General features: G+C 41.7%; 1 protein-coding gene across 2 annotated transcripts in view; it reads right to left on the bottom strand.

Moving 5' to 3' along the window:
• The window catches only part of LOC146854037 (echinoidin-like), a 147,209-nt gene extending 135,967 nt beyond the window's left edge, over window positions 1–11,242 (bottom strand). Inside the window, exon 1 of one of the 2 annotated variants that reach the window (XR_014981159.1) lies at window positions 11,146–11,242. Coding sequence is in view for 1 of the 2 variants with exons in the window: in XM_085651889.1 (XP_085508015.1) it covers window positions 11,146–11,212 (67 nt within the window). In the remaining variant the exon portion in view is untranslated. The remainder of the gene's footprint in view (window positions 1–11,145) is intronic. The other variant, XM_085651889.1, reaches the window with a different exon arrangement.
• Window positions 11,243–11,578: the final 336 nt, after the last annotated feature.

The following is an 11,578-nucleotide window of genomic DNA, read 5'->3' on the forward strand; positions in this document are numbered from 1 at the left end:
GTCCTAATACTATGGAATCGCTTTGTCTGATCGCTAGAGCTGTTGCTGCAACTGATTTCAGACACGCAGGAAGAGCTTGAGCTACGGGATCTAATGTGCTAGAAAAGTAAGCACATGGCTTGTGTGATCCTGCTTGTTCCTGCGTGAGTACTGACAAAGCAGTACCTTCACGTTCTGTAACAAAGAGTGTAAAAGGCTTACTGTAACATGGTGTCGCTAAAACAGGTGCTTGGCATAAAGCTTTCTTTAAGTCTTCAAAAGCTTGTGTATGTTCTGGAGTCCAAGGGAGGACAGTCGATGTCGCTGCCTCCTGGGTTGTCAACTGAATGAGCGGTTTAGCTAAAAATGCATATTGGGGAATCCACTGCCTGCAGTACGAAGTGAGGCCTATGAAGGCCCGTACCTCCTTTTGGGTCTTGGGTGGTGGCATGTTTACAATTAACTGGATGCGGTCAGGTGTGAGCTGTCTCCCCCATTTGGACAGCAAGTGCCCTAGGTACACAACTTGCTGGGCACAAAATTGCAGCTTCGAAGGGGACACCTTGTGCCCCTTGTCGGCCAGAAAATGTAAAACCGTCAGTGATGCTTTTTCACATTCGGGTTCGCTTCGGGCGGTGATCAGCAGATCATCGACATACTGAAGCAGTGCAGTGTTAACAGGCATGTGGATACTGTCAAGTTGTCTTTTCAGTGCTTGGCTGTAGATGCTAGGACTTTCTGTAAATCCTTGAGGTGCGCGTGCGAATTTAAAACTTCGTCCATTTAAACTGAATCCGAACAAATATTGGCTTTCCGGATCGATTGGGATGCTGAAGAAGGCGTTCTTGAGGTCAATTACAGTAAAGAACGTTGCTTCTGAATCAATGGCTGTCAGTAATGAAGAGATATCTGGGACCACGGGATATTGTGGTACAATGCATTTATTTAATTCGCGTAGATCAATAACTAATCGATATACTGGGGGTGCTTTTGGATCAGTTCGTTTAAGAATCGGAATGATCGGAGAATTACATACATTGGAGTCGGTTTCTACAACCACTCCTTGTGCAATGAGCTCGTCAATGATTTGCAGTAAAGCCACTACAGCATCTGGTGGTAACTTGTATTGTCGCATTCGCGGTAGTACCACTCCTGCTTTGAGTGTGACTCGATATGGTGTAATGTGCATACAACCTACATCAGTGGGGCCTTTTGCCCATAAATGTGCAGGTAGATTCTGTAACCGGTGATCCATGTCTCTCGACACGTAGTGACCTTTAAAGTCACGCAAAAATAGTCGTACTCCGTCCGGAGAACAGCATATTATAGCTCCTAGAGCTTTCAATGTTTTTATACCTAACAAGTTTTCTGGGCATGATTTCGTAAGCAATAGATCTGTAGTCCGTGTTAATGGACCGACTGTGAATGCAAGTGGTTGCGATACTTCGTTAATAGTGGGATTTCCTGAAAAACCAAGGGAAATATTTTGTGAGCCTGAGAGGGGTGCCCCTGGGACTTCGTCGTGACTTATAGTTGTTCTGCTTGCCCCTGTATCGAGTAGAAACTTTCTGTCTTTCCCTAATACTTGACTCTGTACATAAGGACCCTCTTGATCTACAGGAACCTCAATAAGGGGTAAGCCAACTTCCCTCTCTAGGCTATTTCATGTGTATCGCTGATACTCTGGATAGTCATTTTGTGCGTACTGGTACATCTGTTGTGTCGTGTTCTGTGTTGCGGCAATAGGCTGTGGCTGTGGTACCGCTATGGTCTGTTGTGCAGCTTGCATAGGCTGTACATTCTGAGGTACTTGTTGTTCGATCTGATCCTGTCTAGGCAGACGTGGTCTCTCCTTGGTTTTACCCGTAGAGATATTATGTTTCAGAACTGCACAATCGTTTATATAATGACCTGGCTGTTTACAATAGTTGCATGTCCCTTTAACGGGAACCGCTGAATTACTGGACTGTGTCGCACCCTTTTTATGACCGTCAGCTGGAACTGACTGAGCGACAAGCATTTTCATTTTCGTGTCTTTCATACGTCTTTGTTCGTGCTCTTGTTCTTCTCTAATTCTATTCTGGTGATACTGTAACATTTGTAACATTTGTGAAGGAGTGTTAGCTTGCCAAATGCTCTCAACTTTCAATACTCTGTTTATAACCTGTGGCAGGGAATTCTCGACTAGTTTTGTTACAAAAAGATGTGGATATGAATCACTACTTGCTTTCAGGCCGCTATTAATACCAAAACATTTTTCAAAACGGGAATAAAAATCACTAGTGTCTTCCTCAGGTTTCTGTTTGCAAGCTGAGATTGCTCCCCAATCTTCCTTTTTCGTAGTTAATAAACGTGGCAATACCTGCACTAATAATCCCGGTAATGCTTTAGTTTTGTCCCCAAGCCCTACGCCTGCAGTTCTGTTATTTTCTTCGGTTTCTAATGCGGTCCAATCAATCTTTTGGTCTCCCACTTCCCATTCTTTTTCCTTGAGTTTCTCATAAATACCGGCAGGCAATAATACTTTCAATATTTTCATAATGTCAGGATAGGTATAATCACCCATGAGTAACATGTCCTTTAGTTCACGGTGGAAACCTGCCGGGTCTTTGTCATGGCTGGGCACTAATTTTTTCATTTCCAATAGTTCTATTTTAGTTATGGGCGTGTACACGAATAAGCGTCTAAACGTATTATCATCATTTCTAACTGGGTGTACTTCGCGTAAAGGATTCTGTCTGTCTATGTAATACGTTTTTCTCTCCAAGGAAGGAGCTGGATCATGTTCTGGACACAAAAAGGCACTATATCTATGTCGGTATTCTAGAATTACTTTAATTAGATCGGTACCTAGACCTCTCCATTTATTCGTGAGTAGTTCTATCAATATATCAGGTAGGGGACCAGGATCGGAGTGTTGGCCTTTATATAATATAAGGAGATATTGTATCATGTATTTACTAGCTAAACGCTGTTCGTCTGGGGCGAGATTCAGAAACGTGTGTGCTAGCGCATCATCACTGTATTTTTCAGAGCTGTCAGCCCATTGTACTGCTGACCTAGCTAATTCTTGTTCATCCATAGAATCGAGCACATGGTACCCCCTTCGTTCTCGAAGTAATTTATCGGTAGCCTGGAATAAGTGTTCAGGGGTCCTTGGATTTGAGATAACTGTTTGAAAAATTCTGTTACATTCTGGACGTATCGAACGTATTGTTTTATTAAAGGATCTTCCTTTTCCTACAAAAGCTATCGTTTGTCTAGCTGGTAATTCTAATTGTCCTGTGCCCACTTCTGACTGTTCCTCCTCCTCTTCCTCTGATTCAGTTTTATCTGCCTCTACTCTTCTTTCATGTATTCGTTCTACTTCTTTTCTTATTTTTCGGCACATGACTTCTATATACTTCTGTTTATCATGTTTCCCGTCTGTTATATTCTGACCCCATCTGGTAAGTACTTGCATTTCCTCCGGATCTACTTCAGGCCTATCTCTGTTTCTGATCAAGCAGTTTATAAAAAAGCGTAACAATAATTTTTGCATGTCTACTTTCTGGTATTCCATGGCTTCGGCAATACTTTCAGGACCTTGCCCTGTTTGGATAAAGCGATATATTTTGTCTAGATGTTCAACCATTCCTGGTAACGTCATTAAATAGTTTGCAGCTCGTCGCAAACGTACTGAAGACAGCAACATTCTGTCGTGTTTTCCTGGCACTGGATCATATCTACAATCGGAAAGAGGCTCATTTAATATATTGTCATTAGCTCTTTGGGGTGTGCGTTGGTATGCTAAATCCCTATAAGTCAATCTAGTTGTTGGCGGTGGCGTGGAAAAACCTCCTGTCGCACCTCCCGAGGTGCCAAGTCCAAAAGGATTTGTTGGGTGTACGGTAGAGAGTGTGGGTGCAGGAAGGACTGTAGAAACAGATGGAATGGTTAGGACTTGAGTAGGAGTTTGTTGCTGCGGAGGTGGGTGCAGCTGTTCTTGGGGTTGAGCGTCGTTAACGGGTGGTGTGCGTGGCTGCGCACCATTAGTATATTCGGGGGCTGCATCATCTAAATAGGAAGAAAGGAAAATGTCCTTTGCGGTCTTGGGATGTACTTTAATCGGGAGTAATGGAGGTGGCAGATCCTTTAGTACCTCCATGGTGGCTTTAGGCAAACCTTCGGCCAGAAGAGGATACATACCATTCATAAGAGTGTTTCGTTGTCTGTCTACTTGTTCTGTTTTTGCTCGGATACCTTCGCCAATTAATATGTTTTCTCGGGCCTTTTCTGAATCTACCCTACTTTTCTCTTCCTTTCTGAGCGCTTTCTCTGTGCGCCTATGCGATTCTTTACGCCATAGTTCAATGGCATCTTTCTGTGACTGTCTGGCTTTCTTTTTCCATAATACTTCTTCTACTCTCATGATGCAATCTGCATCCCATGTTCCGGCAGCGGGCCATCTCTGACTCTCTGCTAAATCCTTGGTGTAGTCCACCCATAGATCAAGATATAATACGGCATCTAGGCCATGTTTATGGTACATAAAGTACCCTGGAGTGTCCCTAGGTGGGATGGGAACAGCTTCCTCGAGTATCCCTTTTCTAGTTTTTATCTGTCTTAATTTTGAAAATAACGGCATTTTGAACCTTGCTACTTAATTCTTACCTTTACTCGGACCTGAACACAACTTATACAATAAACACAATAATGAAGATCGAACAATCACTCATACCACGACATTTAAAACATATCAAAACATTTAGAACGAACAATAATAATTAGAATAAAACTAGTTAACTGCATAATACTAAATATACTGTATGTACTGCTAAACAGTACAGATACACTGCTAAAACAGTGCAGACCAGGTCTGTGTACCCAGACCCGTCTTGACCGGCACAAACTAATGTGCACGTCTAGATACGTCCTCAGCAACGGTACTCACCGGGAAGCACGGAACGGAAGGCCTCGGAAGTCTGGACTGGACTAGACCAAACTGGACTGGACTCGACTCGTGACTTAGATACTTCGGAACTTCGGAATCTGGTGGGCCTCTGTATACCTCGGATCTTGCTCTCTCAGCTAGGCTCTGGTCGGGATTCTCCGCACTCCTCACCGCCTCGTCTGGGTGTTGATCGCAGCCTCAGTCGCCCCCGTTGGCCTGAGGGAGATACAGGAAATCCTGTAGGTACGCGTAATTGTCCGTCCGGCTGTGGTAGGAGACCGGGTCTGCAACGCACCTCCGGCGCGTGGGGTGTGAGAGGTGTCCCTATTCGGGCGCCAATTATGTGGTAAATTTTAATTACCTGTACTATTTTTTATGCGGTAAAAGTCTAGTAAGAATAACTCAGAAAAATAAGAGGCAGAATCCGTGGTATTTGAGGTTATAAAAGGGAATTTATTCCTTACAAAGGAATGATGGTTCGAACCAGGCAATCGAGTTCCGTCACCACGAAGGTTCAGGAAGGGATCAGCAATACATTATTGACAAGTTGTCATATTTATATTGAAGTGCATTACAGTAAAGACAGATGCAGGAGGCGTAACAGTTGATAAGAATACACATACGTAATGAAAAGGCGTTACAATAGGCGTGCATAGAGGCGTATACTAAAAACGTCATTATGATGATGACACAAGTGGGTGGATCCATAAGAGAATCCTGCAAAGTCAGCGGAAATACATGGCAGAGATGCGCGCGCAGCCGCATGACGTGTGATTGACGTGTAACTAGAGGGTGAAGGGAACTTGACATTTAGCCCTACGTGAGGAGACAGAAGTCTGGGGTGTCAGGACAACCTAGTCCTAAATCATATCTAATATCTTGTGTTTAAGGAACTATATTATCTGGAAAGAAAGGTCTTCTCGGACAGATCCTATTCTATACTGACTGCTAGTGCGTGTACAAGCGTCTAAGTGTCTACATGAGATGCGAGGGGGCATGGGCCTACCATGGTAACGAAAGTCATGAATTACTTGCATGGAGACAGTAAGGCCGGGCCCTTTGCTCTGCAGCTGGGGGGATGTTTACCTAAGCTACTAGACAGGAATGCATTTCTTGAAGAGCGGAGCAGATAACTTGAAGGCTGAATACAGTTTTGGCAGGCAACAGGCCGGGCTAAGCACCGTTAGCCGCGCAGGAAGTAAGACAAAGTTCATGGATACAGATGCAGGTCCAGGCTGGAGCATTCAGAGGCAGAAGCAGAAAAAGCTCGATGGCAGAATTCAGGGCCTACATTGCCAGAGCTGGAAAACGTGAAAAGTATACCATATAAAGACGGTGGCAAGGCATACTTAGGAACGGAATATCTGACCCATTCATGGCAGATCTGAAAGAGGACATATTAACGTTGGACACAATTGTATTTGCGTCTTCATAGCTTGAAGTGGAGGGAACATACATGTACTTGTAGCATGTACATGGAGCCGTTGGGGTCTAGATAGGGGACACAATTGACCATAAAAATTCATATTTCCTCAGGGGAAGTTTCATATAGCGCGAACTAGACCCGATAAATCGGGTATCAGAGCGCTTTACATAGCACCAGTTTCGTAACACAAGCACACATTAATTTTTTCTTAGGCACGGGGAGATTAAGTGATTTGCCCAGAATCACAGGATGTTGAGCATCGTAGTCGAGACTGGAACCCGGTTCCCCAGCTTTGAAGTCGACTGCTCTAGCTGCAAGGCTGCATCCTCTCCCCAAGTACAATAGTAGGGGCTAGCCTTCTAGTACAATAGTAGGGGCTAGAGAATGATTTGTTTTAGATGCGTGTTAATGGCATTTGACCCCACCAACGAAAGGGGGTTTCTACAGGACCTAACAATAAGGGACACCTGAAAAAAATAATCAAAGGATTATTAACTATAACTTAACTGAAAAAGAGTTTGAATATATGAATACAGAAACACCCCATACTACAGTTCTTTTTTCTCTGCCGAAAATCCACAAAGTGTTACTAATCCACTAGTTTGCCCTTTCTATCTGGTGGTGGCTCAGTTTTAAAACCCATTGGTAGATATATTGATTTTTTCATTAGGAATATGTCCCATACAAGAGACCTTTGTGAGGGGTAGTATGTTTATGATAAACCTCATTGACAACATGTCCTTCAATATAGAGAGACTGACTGGCTGGCTACAGTAGACATATCATTATTGTATACCAACATACCCCAGGAAAAAAGCATTTTGCTAATACCTGTTGAATACACGTGTACAGCCTGTTCAAGTCTACTAGTTTCATTATTTCTCTATTGAGAATTGATTTACAACACAACCACTTTATATTTGAGGGTGAATTCTACCAACAATGCTCTGGAACGTCAATGGGAAGAGTTGTTGCTCCCAATTTGGGAAACATATATATGGATTATATTGAACAAACATATGCTCTTTCCATGCATAATATATATCGTTCCAACATGTTATGTTGGAAACATTATATTGAGGACATTTTCCATATCTGGTTTGGCCCCGAATGTAACTTTCACAATTTTGTAATATATCTAAATGGTGCTCAGAAACATCTAACCTTTACGTCCACCATACACCATTCAGAAATCCCCTTCCTTGATTTAGCCATCAAACAACAGGAAGGAGTACTGTGCGCTAGCCTCCACAGGAACCCACAGAAAGAATCACTCTCTTGTCTTACACCAGCAACCATCCCAGAGCCTTGAGGGATAGATTACCATTCGGCCAATTTCTACTTCTCTGTAGAAATTGTTCCCACAAAGAGGGCTACATGAGGGAAGATCAAACTCTAAGAGCCAAATTGGTTGCTAGGGGTTATCCCAATAAAATAGTGAAGAACTCCCTAAAACGTGCATGGTTTTATGCTAGAGAGGAATTACTCATTACCAAAAACAAGTGTTCCTTATTGTTAGGTCCTGAAGAGACCCCCTATTGTTGGTGGGGTTCTATAATGTTAATGTGCTTTGTTTAAACAGTAATGATTTATTACCTGGTTACATTTCAAAGAATCTATAAAGTCTCTTGATATTTACTCCATCTACTGTTTATCAAGCACAATTGGTGTTTGAGAACTTTGATTTATCTTTTTTTTTTGTTGGTACTATGAGAGCTATGGACATAATATAGGTGATTTTGGATCTGAGAATTAACTCTCATTGAACCTTTGAAAGTATTTTACTGTTTCTTCTTCTAAGATGGACACTGGCATGATTTGGTTTTACATGCATGTCTAATATAGTTACAACTTGTGGGACTGGTTATTAGATTGTGGTTCGAATTTAGAGCTGACTTTAGCATAACAGTAACAAACCTTTTTCCTAATCATGGCTGCCTTTGTATTTTATATGTTTTGAAAGAACACGTTTCAGTTTTTTTACCAAGATGGCTAATGTTATAATGTTGATATTGAACAGGTGTCCAATATGTCTGGGCTTATTGAAAGTACTTCCAGGTTGGCTTCTATAAGTTTGGGAGAATGATATCATGGCACTATTTTCACACTCAACCATGATTCTGTAACTTGGCTCTGAATAAAAGTTTTAGGTATGACAATACTAATACAGTTGATAAAACTAATGTTGGGGCAGCAATTGTCAGCAAACATATACCATTGTAAAAAGTAGGTGGACAATTGAGATTTTTGTATTGTTGGAGTGGAATGTACCTTTGTTCAACAGCACTATTATTTGGACTTTTGATTATTCATTTGTTTGTATAATTGGGTTGTGATATGCTTCATGGTTTGACCACTATCTGATGAGCCTACCTGACTTGTTTAAGATGACCAAAGGGTTTTCATTTGGGTAAAAGACAAAAAACATTGATTTATTTATAAGGAACTGTCTGTGCTGTTTCCCAACATGATGTTAATTTTTATTTACCTCAACATACATTTCTCTGAAAAGTTTGGGGTAGTTTGATCACCAACATTTAGAATCAAATTTCTGACGGTGCAGTGGTATGATTATATATAAAATAGCGCTCCAAGGATAAGTAGCACTTTCACACAAATTTTGGATTTCTGACAAATTTATATGGACGGTGCTAAAAGGAGAGAAGAACCACCCGCCTCCCCAAACACGTGGTCGAAACCAACATAAACATAAAACACAATCCTCAGCACACATCTTTACAGTAATACGCAATTATTCAATCTGATTTAGTCAAGCATAAATGATACAAAGAATTTTTGAGCTTGGTTTCTTTTCTTTATCCTTTCTGTTCTTGCATCAGTGTTTTGTCGCACAAAAGGGAAACCCCTCCGTGAATTTCTCAAGGCTGTATATACAAAACAAACACAAGCCCTTGTAAAGCTACACAACACAGGTGTATTTATTACACCCATCAAACCTCACCCGTGTCCGTAGTGGTATTTATAAGAATGTTTACGGCATGCACAGGGATCTTGGCACACTAGAACGAGCAAATTGCAAATCATAAGATGTTATAAGTTGGTGAGTGTGGGCAAACATATATTTTGCCCCGTATATTATGCGGTGATGGAGAAAACCAATATATGACCAAATTATCGGTATTCCTCTACGTGCACCCATTGTGTGTGCACTGATCAATAAGTGTCAAGAAACAACACAATCACCTCCTGTGTCACACACACTTGAGGATCTAGTTCCAATTTCTAGGTGAAGGCGAGACGAGCCAAATGCGGTGAGCTAAGTGTGGTGACTTTAAAAATAAATCCCACATCACTCCTCAAAAGTAAAAAAATCAGAAATACCTTTCAAGAGTCCAAAATGTTCCCTGAAAGAACCAAACCCTATTTTAGTATGCACTATTTAGAGTTGAACAGTTCATTAGGAATCTAATACGTCCATATATTAAGTCTACTTAATCAGTGGAGATAATTCCATCCCACAGGGAATATAAAATCTATGTTCTGATGTCCACGTTGCTTATACGGTGAATCTTCGCCATGAGCCAAAGTTAGAGCACCAAAGAAACATAGGGATGTCTTAAAAACTCATACTTGATCACGTATCAGCTGAATATAAGTAACCTTTCTGTATCATAGCGCTATTTAAAACCTGTATCTAATAACACACAGCATATCTCAACAGTAATCAACACGCTATTCAGAACTATGTACATTCGCGCCGGGTATTGTTCCAAACGCCTCACTCCAAAGCTTAAAATATGACCCAGGTGCTCCAGATTCTCGTAAGTCTGCTGAGTAACACATCCAAACCATGCTGAGTAACACATGCAAACCATGCTGAGTAACACATGCAAACCATGCTGAGTAACACATCCAAACCATGCTGAGTAACACATCCAAACCATGCTGAGTAACACATCCAAACCATGCTGAGTAACACATGCAAACCATGCTGAGTAACACATGCAAACCATGCTGAGTAACACATCCAAACCATGCTGAGTAACACATTCAAACCATGTATTCTGAAATCTATCAAGACAGGTAAACCTAAGATTGCATCAGAAATATATGCCTTCCTGATAGAAGTGCAGGGAGGAGAAATATGTTTATTTCTCCTTATTGTTTTCTCTGTCTACGTGTGCTGCATTGTACAGCACACTTAGAAAGAGGTAAACACCTCTAAAGGGTGTTTTTGTGCAGGAGGCATCCCTTCATGCACCAAAACGACCCTGCCTGCAATGCAGGCACCCTTGCACAAGGAGTAGGTACCAGCATAGGCGCTAGCCAGCTCATAGTGCGTCAGCACAGGGAGAGAGCAGGCATGCCCCATCTGTTGGTAGATATAGTACATTCTAGCCCTCTCCATTTCACACAGCACAGCAGGTTGTCTTGCTACATTGTTTTATGTCAAATATTGATAAATCTGCCCCGAAATGTCCAGCATTTAGGTTCCAGCACTGTAATCAAAATACTGATAAGACATACACCTATGTACATTATATGTGTGCTAAATTACAACATCTGTGACCCCACAACTTTGCACATTTAAAGCAAAATAAAAAGTCTTTTAAGGCAGCATTTTGGGGCAATGGAAAAGCATCCCATACCTTTAAGCTACCTCCATCTCTAGTCTCCCCAGCATGAGAAAGACCCTTTTCCTGAGCTCTCCTGCAATGCATCCCCTTCCTACACACAAATAAACCTCACTGCCACACACTGTCCCATTTCTCCGCACAGCACCCTTGTATCAGAATGCAGGGGTTCGCAACAGTTTAACTCCCTGCTCAATGAGCAAATGTCTTACCTGGCAAAGCTGGGTCAGCAAGCTTCACTGTTAAGAACTCACTGTATGTCAAAAACAGAAGTTGCATTTCAGTGATATTATACTCTCCTTATGTTAGCAGGCTTATGCAAATAATTGAATGCACGTTCTGGTCCCCAAAATATTTCCTGTATCTAGGCTTACTAGACTGGTTTCACTCTTCGATTGCATGCAAATATCTAGGGGCATTTCCTGCTTGACGAGTTTTCTCCTATCTAGGGTGTCTGAGGAATGTTCCCATCATGCCATTGCCATTACACAACTGACACAAATATGGCCTTCCTCCTGAATAACAAGAATAGTTTTTTTTCTTTTTCACAGGGCTAATGGTGTCATTTTGCAGTGACCCTTCTCACCACTTCTTAGGAATCGCAGCTTGATCATTTGTACTTAGTTCTGTCTACCATGTACATTA

Source organism: Triturus cristatus, chromosome 4_1 (assembly GCF_964204655.1).
Source record: "Triturus cristatus chromosome 4_1, aTriCri1.1, whole genome shotgun sequence".
NCBI lineage: Eukaryota > Metazoa > Chordata > Amphibia > Caudata > Salamandridae > Triturus > Triturus cristatus.